General features: G+C 43.7%; 1 protein-coding gene across 1 annotated transcript in view; it reads right to left on the reverse strand.

Annotated features, from left to right (window-relative positions):
* Nucleotides 1–4,571: 4,571 nt before the first annotated feature.
* LOC123995375 (exostosin-like 3) overlaps nt 4,572–17,236 on the reverse strand; it is a 56,368-nt gene continuing 43,703 nt past the window's right edge. The window contains exons 3-6 of the mRNA XM_046298931.1: nt 16,242–16,369; nt 11,678–11,822; nt 11,398–11,526; nt 4,572–9,503 (exon numbers count right to left, since the gene is read on the reverse strand). Of these exons, the coding sequence (XP_046154887.1) occupies nt 9,294–9,503; nt 11,398–11,526; nt 11,678–11,822; nt 16,242–16,369 (612 nt within the window). The 3' untranslated portion in view covers nt 4,572–9,293. The remainder of the gene's footprint in view (nt 9,504–11,397; nt 11,527–11,677; nt 11,823–16,241; nt 16,370–17,236) is intronic.

Genomic DNA, 17,236 nt, shown 5'->3' on the forward strand with positions numbered 1-17,236 from the left:
AGAATCACCAGATTTGATCTTGTTAACAAAGAATAATCTGTATAAATATATGTGAAATTAAATGGTTAAATAGGAGGAGGAATACGTTGGAGGAAGAGGAAGATTGCGGGGTATGTTGACCTCAGTGTCGAGAGAGACCTTCATTCAGAGAAGCAGACGAGGAGCTGTGAGGAACCATCCAACTATACTACGCACCTGGTGTGGGATGTGTGTGAGGGTGCAGCACTTTGAGAAGCACGTGGATTCCACTTGGAGTCTCCCGTTCACTGACAGCTGCTTTACTACTCTTTCATCTGTAAACCAGCCACTTAATCTGAAACAGACGGGTCTGGTTGACAGACTGGTCTGGTGCTAAACTCCCAGCTCCAGCCATGGTCGATGGGGTCATCAAATTAGACTCATCTTTGTAATAACCTCAAAGGTGAAATGGACACCGCTGGCCATAAAATGGACACCGCTGGCCATAAAATGGACACCGCTGGCCATGAAATGGACACCTCTGGCCATGAAATGTACACCGCTGGCCATGAAATGGACACCTCTGGCCATGAAATGGACACCGCTGGTCATGAAATGGACCATTCAGTCTCAGATTGAGAACAATTTTCTCATTAATTTCCCAGATTCTGGTCCACAATAGTAGATCTTCATGTAATTGTTGATCAAAATAGGACCATACATACAGTATCTCCTACAATGGACCATTTTCATCCTGAACCGAAGACCAAAGAGTGTGGAGAAGAACAACGACTTCAACAACCGTTCTTCCGGGGTTGTACTGAATGACTAGAAGGGACAGAGCCCCTCAGACATGGCAATTTGACTGGAACAACTCACGGGTTCACTCAATATGGCTGACAATTCTACGGTACTGTCCTCAAATGACACCAGCATATCAGACATTTCTCATCTGAAGCTCACAGCCATCGACAACGAGGATAATGCAATGGAATAGTGTTACCATGACTGTTAGAGCCAGCTGGGCCTGTCACAGTCTGCAACAACTACAGTGTTTAGATAAAGTCTACAACCCCTTTGGATTTCTTAAACTGTTATTGTGTCACAAATGTGGTATTAAAATGGATTTTATTCCATTTCTTTGGTCAACGATCTACACAAAATACGATGAAATGTCAAAACGTATTTTTATTTTTTAGGATTAATGGGGAAAAAAAGGTGCAATACTTGACTATTGAGTTCTATATATTGTGATGTATGTATGGGGGACAGAAGAAGGGGTAGTCATTAACAAATCATGTCAACTACTATTATTTACATAGAACTTATGAGATTTGTTAAGCCACAGTTTACTTCTGAACTCATTTAAGCTTGCTTAAACAAAGTGGGTGAATACCTATGCAACAACTGTATTTGTGTTATTTAATTTGTATTAATTTGTAAAAATGTGTAGAATCTTCTTTTAATTTTGACATTATGGAGTATTTTGCAATTAAGTATTTTTCAATCCCACTTTGTAATTCAACAGAATGTGGAAAAAAGTTCAAGGGGGTTTAGACTTTCTATAGGCACTGTATGCTAATGAGCAATGCTTATTTATTCACTGTTTATATTCTCGTTACATTATGCAATATCCATTTGACAAATTCATTTTCCGTCTTATTTTAGCGGTTTCTTTTTTACGTCTGTTTCATCTCCCGATGCATTGTTTGTTACACATCTTTTTGTTGTGGTCATCTGAGAATAGAGAAACACTATTAGTTTTGTTGTGGTCATCTGAATCATCATTTGAGAATAGAAAAACACTATTAGTTTTGTTGTGGTCATCTGAATCATCATCTGAGAATAGAGAAACACTATTAGTTTTGTTGTGGTCATCTGAATCATCATTTGAGAATAGAGAAACAGTATTAGTTTTGTTGTGGTCATCTGAATCATCATTTGAGAATAGAGAAACACTATTAGTTTTGTTGTGGTCATCTGAATCATCATTTGAGAATAGAGAAACACTATTAGTTTTGTTGTGGTCATCTGAATCATCATCTGAGAATAGAGAAACACTATTAGTTTTGTTGTGGTCATCTGAATCATCATCTGAGAATAGAAAAACACTATTAGTTTTGTTGTGGTCATCTGAATCATCATCTGAGAATAGAGAAACACTATTAGTTTTGTTGTGGTCATCTGAATCATCATCTGAGAATAGAGAAACACTATTAGTTTTGTTGTGGTCATCTGAATCATCATTTGAGAATAGAAAAACACTATTAGTTTTGTTGTGGTCATCTGAATCATCATTTGAGAATAGAAAAACAGTATTAGTTTTGTTGTGGTCATCTGAATCATCATTTGAGAATAGAAAAACACTATTAGTTTTGTTGTGGTCATCTGAATCATCATTTGAGAATAGAAAAACACTATTAGTTTTGTTGTGGTCATCTGAATCATCATTTGAGAATAGAAAAACACTATTAGTTTTGTTGTGGTCATCTGAATCATCATTTGAGAATAGAAAAACACTATTAGTTTTGTTGTGGTCATCTGAATCATCATTTGAGAATAGAAAAACACTATTAGTTTTGTTGTGGTCATCTGAATCATCATTTGAGAATAGAGAAACAGTATTAGTTTTGTTGTGACTCACTGGGTTGTCTTTTAAACATTGTTGCAGAATCAAAACACAGCACTGTACCCCAGTGGTCAACAACCTTTTCTGAGTCAAGATCACTTTCTGAGTCAAGATCACTTTCTGAGTCAAAATGCAAGCTGAGATCTACCGCTCAGATTTTTTATTTTTTAAACATGACTGAAAAATCTTAAACCTATGCAACATTAACCAATTAAAAACAGTTCTGTAGCAATGAGGACCAATACATTATCACTGCATTGGCTATGCTTGAATTGCCCTGCCAATGTTGTTTCTCAGGTCATTTTGAAATTAAATTTAGAACATTTAGGTATATGATCACACTGGTAATAGATCATTTGTTGTATTACTTGTGAGGCACAAATTAGTGAGCATAATAATTAGCTTGTATCTGATGGTCAATCTGAGGGGAGGGAGGAGAGGGGAGGCTGCCTCTCACTCACGGTCCCTCCGCCCTCCTTCCCTCTGTGGAGAAAAGGGGACAGTCTTCCAGCTGATGGTGAAACTCAAATCACACTGCATTACTTCTGCCTCATGCACAAATGAATGTTGTTTCTCCTATGACCAGAGAAAGTGAAATATTCCTCGATTTAAAAGAAGACAAGCAGCTAATAATAATAAGGCAAGCTTATGGAAACACTTTGCTATACTCATCCATTGCAGCTGCAGTGCTGGTGGCTTGTAAAAGTGTTGTAGTGTTCACATTGTTGAATAAGAACTAGAACATTAATTTACATGTAAAAACAGCAGCTCTTCACTCTATTCGTTGGGTCTCTCTGCTATGCAACGAGACTTCTTTTTAAAGTCTATGGCTCGAGAACACTGTGCAGACACCATGGTCGGAGCTATCTGGTTGGCCAGCGGTGTGCCTATAGGGGCACTTGATTGGCTCTCTGGGAACAATTTACCTTCCCGGTACTAGGGCAGCAGAACCAAGTGCACATACCGCCAACAGCGTGAAACGCATAGAAGGCTTTATCGTTGTTTTTTTACAGAAATAGTTGGTGATCGACTAGGAATGCCTTGGAGATCGACCGGTTGGTGGCCAACCCAGCACCTTTAATGTGTCACAAATTAGAGCTATTGTGTCACCCTGCATGAATGTCACGACATCTCCACACTGTGTTCTTCCATGTAAATACAATCTAGTTATTCTATTTCTATGTAGAGAATCCCTGGTGAGGAATAGACCTACTGTATGACAAGCAGCATTCCACACAGTAGTATCATGACACGTGTCCTGCTGACTCTGAAGCAGGACTGGACACACATTTGACTGTGAAACATGTTTGAAGAGGTGAACACTAGTAGTAGCACCCATGTTTTACTGTAACAAGAACCTCCTCCTCACTCCTGGCTGGAGCAGCGGGGTGCTGGAGCAGTGGGGTGCTGGAGCAGCGGGGTGCTGGAGCAGCGGGGTGCGGGAGTGTACTCTCTCATCTCTCCTTCTCTCTCTGTGATGTCAGAGCCTCAGTGTTTAGTTCAGGCATGTTGCCCAACACCCCACTCACATTGGGCCAGGTGTCCTGCAGAAAACAGCCATACCTCACAACACAAAGTCCTGTGGAATGGAGTCATTGTGACAATCTCAATTGCATACTCCTCACGTCCACTCTCCTCGCCTCCTCAAAACTCGATTGGATGAGAAAACCAGAGCTCGCTCCCCTGTGACCTTCTCTTCCAATGGGTTTTGAGGAGGCGAGGAGTATGCAATTGAGATTCTCCCATGGTGAGATTGGTGACACATTGCTCTAGTCTAGTTTGAGACCCAGTTTGCTGACTGAACTAAATCCCATAGTCTATCTTGCAGTATCATCGACTAAGCTGAACAAGCTCATGAAGTGGCTTATAACATGTGGGTCGAGAGAATGAAGCATTGCGTGTCAGGAATGTAGGCCTACTGTTCTATTTCTGCGGTAAAGGAGGAGACGGAGCTGGACGACAAAAGAACGACACGAGTCAGAGCCATGTTTTTAACCAACTTTAATTCCATGTTTGGCCTTCAATGGTTTGTTTTACCCTGTCATCATTGGTCAGTCTGGTACAGAACAGGGCTGGCAGTAGTAGTTGCAGGTGCTAGTCAAGGGTCATATTCATTAGCGAACACAAGCAAACAGCTTTAGTGTTGTAAATAAATCAAAACAAGCCTTTCTTATTGGACTAAATCCATATATTCCCTCTGCTTCAGTCTGTTTGGTGTATAATGAACAAGACCCAGGGTTGGGTGAGGGACAGTCACAGGAGCACAGTTTCAGAACACTTAAACACCTGGCTAAAGGAACGAGTGTCTGCTTTTTCCTGGCCCTCTTTCCTTGCTTGTTGCCACGGCAATACCTCCTGTGCCACTGGCTCCGAAGAAAACTGAAAGGGGAAGGATGGAGGTGGGACTTTCAAAGCACTGTGTGAGATGTCACCCGACCAGACCCCTCCCTGCCGCAGGAAATGTCAGAAGTCTGTGAGCCAGGTAATTATGCAGGCAAAATCGGGAGCTCAAACTGAAGCTACTGCACCTTATTGCAAATGGATTGACCCAGAGTAATAAAACCGGTTTAACTGAGCACATACCCAGTCTGTTGTTGTCTCAAAGTCCTGATCTCAGATCAGTTTTGCTTTTCACCTGAAATGATCCGGTTAAGATTGGTGCAGGCTAGAGCTGATCCCAGGCCTGCATTTTAGGGCAAATTTTACAACGTGCAGTCAATGCCACATCGAGATACTGCTTTCAAGGAGCAGGGACACTAAATCCCACTATGACCTCTGACGAGCCGTCAACCAGGCAAAGCCTCGATACAGGACTAAAATCGAATCCTACTACACCGGTTCTGATACTCGATCGTTTGCAAGCTCTGCCACATCCAAGGATTACAATGAGCTGCCTAGTAACGGAAGTCTACCAGACGAGCGAAATGCTCGCCTAGAGGAATGCACGAGAGCACCAGCTGTTCCGGACGACTGTTTGATTTCGTTCGCCATAGCCGATGTGAGTAAGACCTTTAAACAGATTAATATTCACCGCGGGGGCAGATGGGTTCACAGGACGGGAACAAAGAGCAACAACCTCTCCAGGACCCAGTCTGTAATACCTACATGTTTCAAGCAGACCACCATAGACCCTGTGTCCAAGAATGCCAAGGTAACCCGTCTAAATCACTTTCGCCCCGTAGCACTCCGCTGTAGCGGAGCGGGTTGAGAGCGTCTCGTTCCTCGGCATCCACATCACTAAGGAATTAACATGGTCCAAACACACCAACACAGTCGTGAAGAAGGTACGACAACACCTCTTCCCCCTCAGGAGGATGAAAAGATTCAGCATGGGCCCTCAGATCCTCATAAAGTTCTACAGCTGCACCATCTTGACTGGCTGCACCATCACTTGATATGGCAACCGCTTAGCATCCAACCGCAAGGCGCTACAGTGCGTGAGGCCCAGTAAATCACTGGGGCTGAACTTCCTGCCATCCCAGACCTCAATAACAGGTGGTGTCAGAGGAAGGCCCTAAAAAATTGTCAGACTTCAGCCACCCAAGTCATAGACAAGCGGTACCTATGCACCAAGTCTGAAACCAATAGAACCCTGAACAGCTTCTACCCCCAAACCTTAAGATTGCTAAATAGTGAACCAAATAGCTACCCAAACTATCTGCACTGACCCCCTTTTGCATCAACTCTTGACTCATCACATACGCTGCTGCTAGTGCTTATTATCTATCCTATTACCAAGTCACTTAATCCCTACCTATATGTACATATCTACCTCAAATACCTCATTCCCCTGCACATCAACTCCGTACTGGTGCCCCGTGTATAAAGCCAAGTTATCTTTACTCATTGTGGATTTATTCCTTGTGTTATTATCGTTCTATTGTTCTCTCTACATTGTTGGGAAGGGTAAGTAAGCATTTCACTGTTAGACTACACCAGTTCTTTACAAAGCATGTCACAAATAACACTTGATTTGGTTTTCGTTAGTGTTGTAATGGGGCGCACTGATGCCGGGTCAGTCGGGGGAGCAGGTTCCGTTGTCTGAGAGCTAATGGCCAAGATCACATTCCATTTTATTGCAGTCATTTCTATTCACAAAACCCTTTAGAAGCAAGCCTTAGAAGATCCATTTAATATATTCAATTAAATAAATATACAGAAAGTATATGTGGGGCGATAATGTTGAGTTCTATAAAAGTAGCCTCCCAGAGTAAGTCCGATCCTGTTTTCTGATCAACAGTGTTGTCATCTCTCCTGAATCATCTCAAATAAAGGTTGCATTGTTAGTTTATATCATCCAGTCAAATGAATGGAATGAAGCCAGAAAAGGTCAAAGTACATTAAGTAATAAGGGCTGCATAGTACAAGGGCGGGCGCTGCCATTTTCATAGCGGGGGGACCTATTTTTTTTGGGGAGGGGTGGCCAAGGTGGAAGAGTACCGTCTAACGGGGGGGTACCAGACTGCATTGTGCACTTTACAAAACATTGTGCTGTTTTTCAGCTTATAACATCGTACCTATTTGGCAAAAAAAAACATTCATTGAGCATGAAATCGTTATGAAATGAAACTTGAGGGACCGACATGGAGACGCTGTACAGAGAAGAAGCTCCTTTTCAAACTGAATGAAACTGTAACCTTTGACATGATTGGACCGTGATGATGAGAGACAGAAACACCAAAACATCTTCAGTCGAAATAAGCTTATTTTTCAATTCCTTGTACAATTGATGCTCCTGCGGGAAGTTTCCCCTAGGTCCAGATCTGGAATCAGCTTCCCCTCTCCAATCCTAACATTAACCATTAGTGGGAGAAGTTAAAAACTGACCCAAGATCTGCATCTAGGGGCAACGTCACCCTACTCCATTACTGAACACTTAATTAGGACTACTCAGACATTTAACAATAACCATTGGTAGACCAATATCACTAACATCCAAAAAGTCAGAAAAAAGCCAAGGTCTGACTTTACACCAATGTAGTCTGCTGTAGGCTTAATGAACGTGTTAGGTAATGGCATTCCAACTAATACAGTTTCCTATGAATATTTTACAGATTTTTCTGGTAAACTTGTAGAACTTGTGGCATAATGGTCCTGTAGTCTCCATCTGAGGTCATTTAAAGACAGAATGACAAAGACCACTTTCTAGCTTAGTTTAGGTCTGCCCATAGAAATATAATCTACCGTGAAATTGACACGGTCTGAGGGCCTTTACCCATTCTAGTGATTCTATGGGTCAGCTAATAACAAGAGGTTCTGGTGGCGACTGACCATCCCACATGGAGATTTACACTACTAAACACCATGTAAAAAAAGTAAGATCATTGAATAGAATACTTCTGCGACCTTCAGTGCTTCTCTCACGGTTTCATATACAAGAGTAGAGTAAATACATGTCAAATTAGTTTACAAATATAAAATAAACGACAAAAAACAAAACAATTTGTGCAATGACAAATGGTATGCCTTTGTTTCTCTCTCAAAGGGTGAAATGTCTAGCTAGCAATTCAGGAGCTCAGGGCTGGCCCACGTGACAGTCCACTGTCTCAATCTCTCCCTGTGTCAGTTTAAAACCAGTCCTTTTGTCTAGCTAGTAATTCAGGAGCTCAGGGCTGGCCCACGTGGCAGTCCACTGTCTCATTCTCTCCCTGTGTCAGTTTAAAACCAGTCCGTTGTCTAGCTAGTAATTCAGGAGCTCAGGGCTGGCCCACGTGGCAGTCCACTGTCTCATTCTCTCCCTGTGTCAGTTTAAAACCAGTCCGTTGTCTAGCTAGTAATTCAGGAGCTCAGGGCTGGCCCACGTGGCAGTCCACTGTCTCATTCTCTCCCTGTGTCAGTTTAAAACCAGTCCATTGTCTAGCTAGTAATTCAGGAGCTCAGGGCTGGCCCACGTGGCAGTCCACTGTCTCATTCTCTCCCTGTGTCAGTTTAAAACCAGTCCGTTGTCTAGCTAGTAATTCAGGAGCTCATGGCTGGCCCACGTGGCAGTCCACTGTCTCATTCTCTCCCTGTGTCAGTTTAAAACCAGTCCGTTGTCTAGCTAGTAATTCAGGAGCTCAGGGCTGGCCCACGTGGCAGTCCACTGTCTCATTCTCTCCCTGTGTCAGTTTAAAACCAGTCCGTTGTCTAGCTAGTAATTCAGGAGCTCAGGGCTGGCCCACGTGGCAGTCCACTGTCTCATTCTCTCCCTGCGTCAGTTTAAAACCAGTCTGTTGTCTAGCTAGTAATTCAGGAGCTCAGGGCTGGCCCACGTGACAGTCCACTGTCTCATTCTCTCCCTGTGTCAGTTTAAAACCAGTCCGTTTACAATGCCAGTTTGAGTTTGTCTTGCAGAGTCAAGTTAAGTCACTGTCCTTGGACAGGCAGTGTTGCCAGCGTCCTCTCCTCTTTCTCTCTGCAGGCCCATAACAAGTTAAATGAAATATGTAGTAGTTGATGATGTAACACACATGAACGACATGATGAAGAATACAATTACGTTTAAAAAAAATGAAAAGGCTTCTTGATTGGCAGAAGTTCTTCTCAGCTTCCAGTGAAGGTGTGGTCTGTCTCATTCATCCTAGATCCATTCCTGGGTTTAAGCCCTCATCCCAAAACCTCCCTCTTTCTCAGAACCAGTCTTGTCTGCTCTCTCTTCCGTCCTGCCCGAGTTCCTCAGTCTCTAGCTCCGTTCTGCCCAACGTTCTCAGCTGGGCCTAGCCCTGGGCTAGATGAACTTGAAGCACTTAGTCTTGTCGTGGGGCAGACGCGTCTTGAAGAGCACAGAGTCCACGCGGAACTGCGTGTAGAGTAAGGGCATGTAGCCGTACACCTTGACAAAGAAGTTGATGCACTTGTGGCGCTCGTGGAAGTGAGAGTCGTCATGCGACAGGGCCTGCGGGCAGCCGGGGCAGCGGAATGTCCAACGAGATGTCACCTGAGATGGGGAGAGAGAGGGAGTGTGTGAGACAGGGTGGGAGTGTGTGAGACAGGGTGGGAGTGTGTGAGACAGGGTGTGAGTGTGTGAGACAGGGTGTGAGTGTGTGAGACAGGGTGTGAGTGTGTGAGACAGGGTGTGAGTGTGTGAGACAGGGTGTGAGTGTGTGAGACAGGGTGTGAGTGTGTGAGACAGGGTGTGAGTGTGTGAGACAGGGTGTGAGTGTGTGAGACAGGGTGTGAGTGTGTGAGACAGGGTGTGAGTGTGTGAGACAGGGTGTGAGTGTGTGAGACAGGGTGTGAGTGTGTGAGACAGGGTGTGGGTGTGAGACAGGGTGAGTGTGTGAGACAGGGTGTGAGTGTGTGAGACAGGGTGTGTGAGTGTGTGAGACAGGGTGTGAGTGTGTGAGACAGGGTGTGAGTGTGTGAGACAGGGTGTGAGTGTGTGAGACAGGGTGTGAGTGTGTGAGACAGGGTGTGAGTGTGTGAGACAGGGTGTGAGTGTGTGAGACAGGGTGTGAGTGTGTGAGACAGGGTGTGAGTGTGTGAGACAGGGTGTGAGTGTGTGAGACAGCAGTGTGAGTGTGTATACATATCTAATTACAATGTAACAACCACTTCTATTGCTCTGTTGATACTGTGAACATGCAGTCGTAACATATGGTCGTACACGGAGTATACCAAGCATTGCGTTGCACCTCCCCTTGCCCTCAGAACAACCTCAATTCATTGGGGCATGGACTCTACAAGGTCTCAAAACTGTTCCACAGGGATGCTGGCCCATGTTGACTCCAATGCTTCCCACAGTTGTGTCAAGTTGGCTGGATGTCCTTTGGGTGGTGGTGATACATACGGGAAACTGTTGAGGGTGAAAAACCCAGCAGCGTTGCAGTTCTTGACAAAAAAAGGTGTGCCTGGCACCTAGTACCATACCCAGTTCAACAGGAACTTAAATATTTTGTCTAGCCAATTCACCCTCTGAACGGCACACACACACAATCCATGTCTCAATTGTCTCAAGGCTTAAACATCCTTCTTTAACCTGTCTCCCTTTCATCTACACTGATTGAAGTAGATTTAACAGGTGACATCAATAAGGGATCATAGCTTTCACCTGGTCAGTGTATGTCATGGAAAGAGCAGGTGTTGTTAATGTTTTGTACACTCAGTGTGTGTCAATGAATACTAGCACAGAAAGCTATTGGGCCAGTAACTGAAAGGTCGTTGATTAGAATCCCTGAGTCGACTCGGTGAAAATCTGCCACTGTGCCCTGAAGAGAGGCACTTCAGATCTAATTGAAAGGCCCTCTGGATAAGAGTGTCTGCAAAATGACAAATGTAATTGTCCACGACACACAAGATGGAGGCTTACTGCATCTCTTAAGGCTGATTTTCCAGAAAAATTCAAGTCACTTAGTTACAGGAGTTTACTTCCACTACCTGCACTATTCACCAGCCTAATTCCTACCAGAGAATTCCTGTCAAGTTACACACTCCATCAAAGCATGTCCTTAAATTCCCAAACTAATTCGTAGAAACACCTCAGAATCAAGGCTCTGTATATCAAAGGGGCTAAAACTGAGGGTCTCACAACTTCCACTTGGCTCGGTTGGTATAATTAGTCCACTAGCCATAAATCTGTAAATACTAGTCAGAAATGTCTTGCAAATAGATTTAGAGGGAAACACAAGCTTAGGGCAACAATTCAATCTCGCTGTGTTCTGATTTATAATTCACAACAGCATAACGAACATGTCAGGTTGAGTAATGGTCGGTCTAAGTGAGCAGAAAAATAAATCAGCAGGGCCCGGGGTGTGTGTGTTTTTGAGAGTACCTGTGTGTGTTCAAAATGTGTACGTTCGGTGTGGGTGTGTGTGCATGCGTGGCCCACTGACCTTGATAGGGGGCTTGCGGGTGATATGCGACACCAGGAAGTTCATGGCGATGTCCTCACAGTTGATGTACTCATCCACCATGTCGCGGATGGCCTGGGGCATCACGTACGAGTACAGGTACGCATAGTACTGCAGCAGAGGATCAACCAGAGTCATGTTCATTAGGGCACATAACATTTGAAGCATTGGAATGAGTAAGACAGGCGAGTTGGCAGCAGAGTTATGTCGCATAGAGGTCAGGGGTCACAGGGTTGAATGATGGGAGAGGGGGGGGACTTACCTTGTGAAAGAAGGCGGCGCCCGTCAGTACCATGGACAGTTCACAGGAGTAGTTAGAGTTATAGAGCCATGACTGGTGGTTGACGTCCCAGGCATGGAACCTCCCAGGGAAGCCCACGATGCGGTCCCTGGCCTCCCTCCACACTCTGATAAACACAACGACACATAGAGAAACACGATGACTGACCACTCTGATAAACACAACGACACATAGAGAAACACGATGACTGACCACACTCTGATAAACACAACGACACATAGAGAAACACGATGACTGACCACACTCTGATAAACACAACGACACATAGAGAAACACGATGACTGACCAGTCTGTTCAACACAACAACACGTAGAGAAACACGATGACTGACCAGTCTGTTCAACACAACGACACATAGAGAAACACAATGACTGACCAGTCTGTTTAACACAACGACACATAGAGAAACACAATGACTGACCAGTCTGTTCAACGCAACGACACATAGAGAAATACGATGACTGACCACACTCTGATAAACACAACGACACATAGAGAAACACGATGACTGACCACACTCTGATAAACACAACGACACATAGAGAAACACGATGACTGACCAGTCTGTTCAACACAACGACACATAGAGAAACACGATGACTGACCATACTCTGATACCAACCAGACTGTTATACAGTTACTAACCATACTTTGATACAAACCAGACTGTTATACAGTTACTAACCATACTCTGATACCAACCAGACTTATACAGTTTTATTCAATTATGTAGAGGAAAAGTCAGCATTATACAGGGGGGAATGAGCGGAGAATTTCATCAAAATGTGACCACAATATATACATATTGCACTGTACATGAAGGCCTATAATGAAAATGATTTAGCTGACAACACGGTCTCTACAGCTCATCAGCAAAGACAGCAATCTACAAGGAGAAGAGCTGTATAGAGGTATGTGTTGTGCATTCGCTTCTCTCCCACACACTGCACCCACCCTCATCTCTGAGGGGGTGTCCTCTCTGCATGCACACACACCTCTTCTGGAGTTACCTACATTTCTTCTTCTGGTGAACAGAGGAATTCTCCATAAGTGCACACACGTCAAGTATATACTCCTATCAAACATCAGACCTTTTCCTTGGCGATCTAGCACATTCTCATTACATGCATGCTTTATAAATTCCCAGTGGAGCGGTTGTTCTAAGTTAGGAGAAACATTCAAGGAGAGTTCTAGATGATGGGGTAACAGTCCAGGAGAGTTCTAGGTGAGGATAAATATTCTAGGAGAGTTCTAGGTGAGGATAAACATTCCAGGAGAGTTCTAGGTGAGGATAAACATTCTAGGAGAGTTCTAGGTGAGGATAAACATTCCAGGAGAGTTCTAGGTGAGGAGAAACATTCCAGGAGAGTTCTAAGTTAGGAGAAACATTCCAGGAGAGTTCTAGATGATGGGGTAACAGTCCAGGAGAGTTCTATGTGAGGATAACCATTCTAGGAGAGTTCTATGTGAGGATAAACATTCCAGGAGAGTTCTAGGTGAGGAGAAACATTCCAGGAGAGTTCTAGGTGAGGATAAACATTCCAGGAGAGTTCTAAGTTAGGAGAAACATTCCAGGAGAGTTCTAGATGATGGGGTAACAGTCCAGGAGAGTTCTAGGTGAGGATAAACATTCTAGGAGAGTTCTAGGTGAGGATAAACATTCCAGGAGAGTTCTAGGTGAGGATAAACATTCTAGGAGAGTTCTAGGTGAGGATAAACATTCCAGGAGAGTTCTAGGTGAGGAGAAACATTCCAGGAGAGTTCTAGGTGAGGATAAACATTCCAGGAGAGTTCTAGATGATGGGGTAACAGTCCAGGAGAGTTCTAGGTGAGGAGAAACATTCCAGGAGAGTTCAAGGTGAGGAGAAACATTCCAGGACAGTTCTAGGTGAGGAGAAACAGTCCAGGAGAGTTCAAGGTGAGGAGAAACATTCCAGGAGAGTTCTAGGTGAGGAGAAACATTCCAGGAGAGTTCAAGGTGAGGAGAAACATTCCAGGAGAGTTCAGGATAATTCATGACAAATGACACCATTCATACAGTGCAGCATTTTGCCTGCCCGGACATGCTGCAGTGGCTAACCTTTAGATGATGCACAGAGTGCTGTTCACATAATCACAAGTCCCCACTTAGGCTTTAAACGGTACTTAAAGCTACAGCCTGGGATTTAAAGCTGTTCAATAGTAAATTAAATGCTTGATATTTAACCATTGATCCTTGAAGAATGTAACTTATAAATGTCTGAGGGACATAGCATAACATGTCTTTATCATAACCCAAAATATAGGCTGAGGTTTTATTTCTCCATTGTTTAAGAAAAGCAAGAATGTAAACAATGCATAGTTTCAAAATATGGTTAATATTTTGTGAAAATATGTTCAGTCATTGCATGTAGAGCGCCGTCTATGGATTTGGGAGGGGTTACATTTCCCTAGCATGGCCATTTTGTTGTTTATTTTTATCCAAGAACGTAGTTTTACATATGGTATTACAGTGCATTCGGAAAGCATTTTTTTTGTTTAATTACAGACGTATTCTAAAAATGATTAAATACTCCGCTCAGGTGCATCATGTTTCCATTGATCATCCTTGAGATGTTTCTACAACCTGATTGGAGTCCACCTGTGGTAAATTCAATTGATTGGACATGATTTGGAAAGGCACACACGTCAATATAAGGTCCCTTAGTTGACAATGCATGTCAGAGCAAAAAACAAGCCATAAGGTCGAAGGAATTGTCTATAGAGCTCCGAGACAGGATTGTGTCAAGGCACAGATCTGAGGAAGGGTACCAAAATATGTCTGCAGCATTGAAGGTCCCCAAGAACACAGTGGCCTCCGTTGTTCTTAAATGGAACAAGTTTGGAACCACCAAGACTCTCCCTAGAGCTGGCCGCCCGGCCAAACTGAGCAATCAGGGGAGAAAGACCTTGGTCAGGGAGGTGACCAAGAACCAGATGGTCACTCTGACAGAGCTCCAGAGTTCCGCTGTGGAGATGGGAGAATTTTCCAGAAGGACAACCATCTCTGCAGCACTCCACCAATCAGGCCTTTACGTTAGAGTGGATACGCGGAAGCAACTCCTCAGTAAAAGGCACATGACAGCCCGCCTTGGAGTTTGACAAAAGGTACCTAAAGTACTCACAGATCATGAGAAACAAGATTCGCTGGTCTGATCAAGGAAACGTCTGGAGGAAACCTGGCACCATCCCTACGGTGAAGCACGGTGGTGGCAGGATCATGCTGTGGGGATATCTTTCAGCGGCAAGAACTGGGAGACTTGTCAGGATCGAGGGAAAGATGAATGCAGCAAAGTAGAGAGAGATCCTTGATTAAAAACTTGCTCCAGAAAACTCAGGACCTCAGACTGGGGCAAAGGTTCACCTTCCAACAGGACAACAACCCTAAGCACACAGCCAAGACAACGCAGGAGTGGCTTCAGGACAAGTCTCTGAATGTCCTTGAGTGGCCCAGCCAGAGCCAGGACTTGAACCCGACCGAACATTTCTGGAGAGACCTGAAAATAGCTGTGCAGCGACACTCCCCATCCAACATGACAGAGCTTGAGAGGATCTACAGAAGAAAATGAGAGAAACTCCCCCAGTACAGGTGTGCCAAGCTTGTAGCGCCATACCCAAGACTCGAGGCTGTAATCACTGTAAAGGTGCTTCAACAAAGTACTGAGTAAATGGTCTGAATACTTTCCGAATGCACTGTATATATTCAAGGTGAGGCAAGTCTAGCTCGGGTGGTGCTTGAAAATTCAACATGGTCCATTTTTCTCTTGTTGATCTGTCAGGGTCAGTGAGATGTGTTTGTTTTGTGTGGTATATTCTGTGCTTCAAATGCTTTTCAATGTCAGTGTGGGTTGGTATTTGGTATTTTATTAGGATCCGCACGAGCTGTTGCAGCAGCTACTCTTCCTGGGGTCCACACAAAGCATGAAATAATACAGGACATTAATAGACAAGAACAGCTCAAGGACAGAACTACATAAATGTAAAACATCCCACACAACCTACATATCAGTACATACACACAATATTTTCGATGGAAAGGAGTTCCACGCAATCATGGCTCTATATAATACTGAAGGTTTATTTTTTATTGTTCTCGATTTTGGGACTGTGACAAGACCCCTGGTGGCATGTCCGGTGGGGTAAGTGTGTGTGTCAGTGCTGTATGTAAGTTGATTATGCAAACATTTTGAATTGAACAATGTTTCTTATAAAAACAAGAAGTGATGCAGTCAGTCTCTCCTCTACATCTAGCCAAGAGAGACTGACATGCATTGTATTGATATTAGCTCTCTGAATGTTAGAGTTTAAAAAAATATTTTGGAATAAGTGTCAATTCACACATTTGTCATTATATGTAGACAGATAATCTGCCTGCTGGGTTCCAAAGAAAAATGTATCTTTATAAATCTATTAAACACAAAACATATGGCACTTTCTTTTTCCAAAGAACTTTGGATCTAATGACTGGTCCCAACACAGACCCCCCCCACCCCCCCCCCTCACTGACCTGAACCCAAACATGATCTCGTCGTGGCGGAGGTGGGCGTCGTCGTCGATGGACAAGATGGCTTCCGTCTCCACGACGTCCCAGGGCAGGAACCGGTTGTTGAGGCTGTTCTTCTCCGTGCGCACCACCTGCAGGACAGGAGGCATGTTAAAGGGATAGTGCAACATCTTGGCCCTTTTGTCTACTTCCACAGAGTCAAATTAACTCAGGGATGAACTCATGGATACCATTTTTATGTCTCTGTGTGCAGTTTGAAGGAAGTTGAAGGTATTTTCTGGAGCCATCGCTAACTTGTGTTAGAGCAAAGACTGATTTTAGTATTTTGTTTATTAGTTCATTTGTAATACAATCCCAATAATGTGTGCATGCCAGCAGTCACATTTTCAAAATAGAGGACTTCCAGTGCAGAGCAAAAACAGTGTTTGAGTCCTAATGTGGAATGTCATTAAAGTAGGCCTAGAGCACAGGGTAGTAAACCATGGGCCAAACCACTCAGCCCCCCTTTCTCAACAACATTCTTAGACTAACCACTCTTTATTTTATTAGGCAAGTCAGTTAAGAATAAATTCTTATTTTCAATGACGGCCTAGGAACAGTGGGTTAACTGCCTGTTCAGGGGCAGAACGACAGATTTGTACCTTGTCAGCTCTGGGATTTGAACTTGCAACCTTTCGGTTACTAGTCCAACGCTCTAACCACCAGGCTACCTTGCCGTATGTCCATTAACAATAAATATTTAAGAGGATTTTAAAATGTGTCAACCAATTAGGCTATTAATTCAAGATCATTCAACTATCATCCCATCACAACGCCCTGCAGAGAGGGAATCTCGCCCACAGGCTGTGTCATTTGGGGTTCTTGAATATTCTGTTTAACTTCTCAACTACTATAAAAGCCAGACCTTTTCTGTGGACTAAACATGTTCTATTTCCTTTTATATCAGTGGGTGTATTTTGACTGGCTGGCCTGCAGACCTGTAGGGAAAAGCTTCAAAG

Source organism: Oncorhynchus gorbuscha, linkage group LG14, assembly GCF_021184085.1.
Source record: "Oncorhynchus gorbuscha isolate QuinsamMale2020 ecotype Even-year linkage group LG14, OgorEven_v1.0, whole genome shotgun sequence".
Classification (NCBI taxonomy): domain Eukaryota; kingdom Metazoa; phylum Chordata; class Actinopteri; order Salmoniformes; family Salmonidae; genus Oncorhynchus; species Oncorhynchus gorbuscha.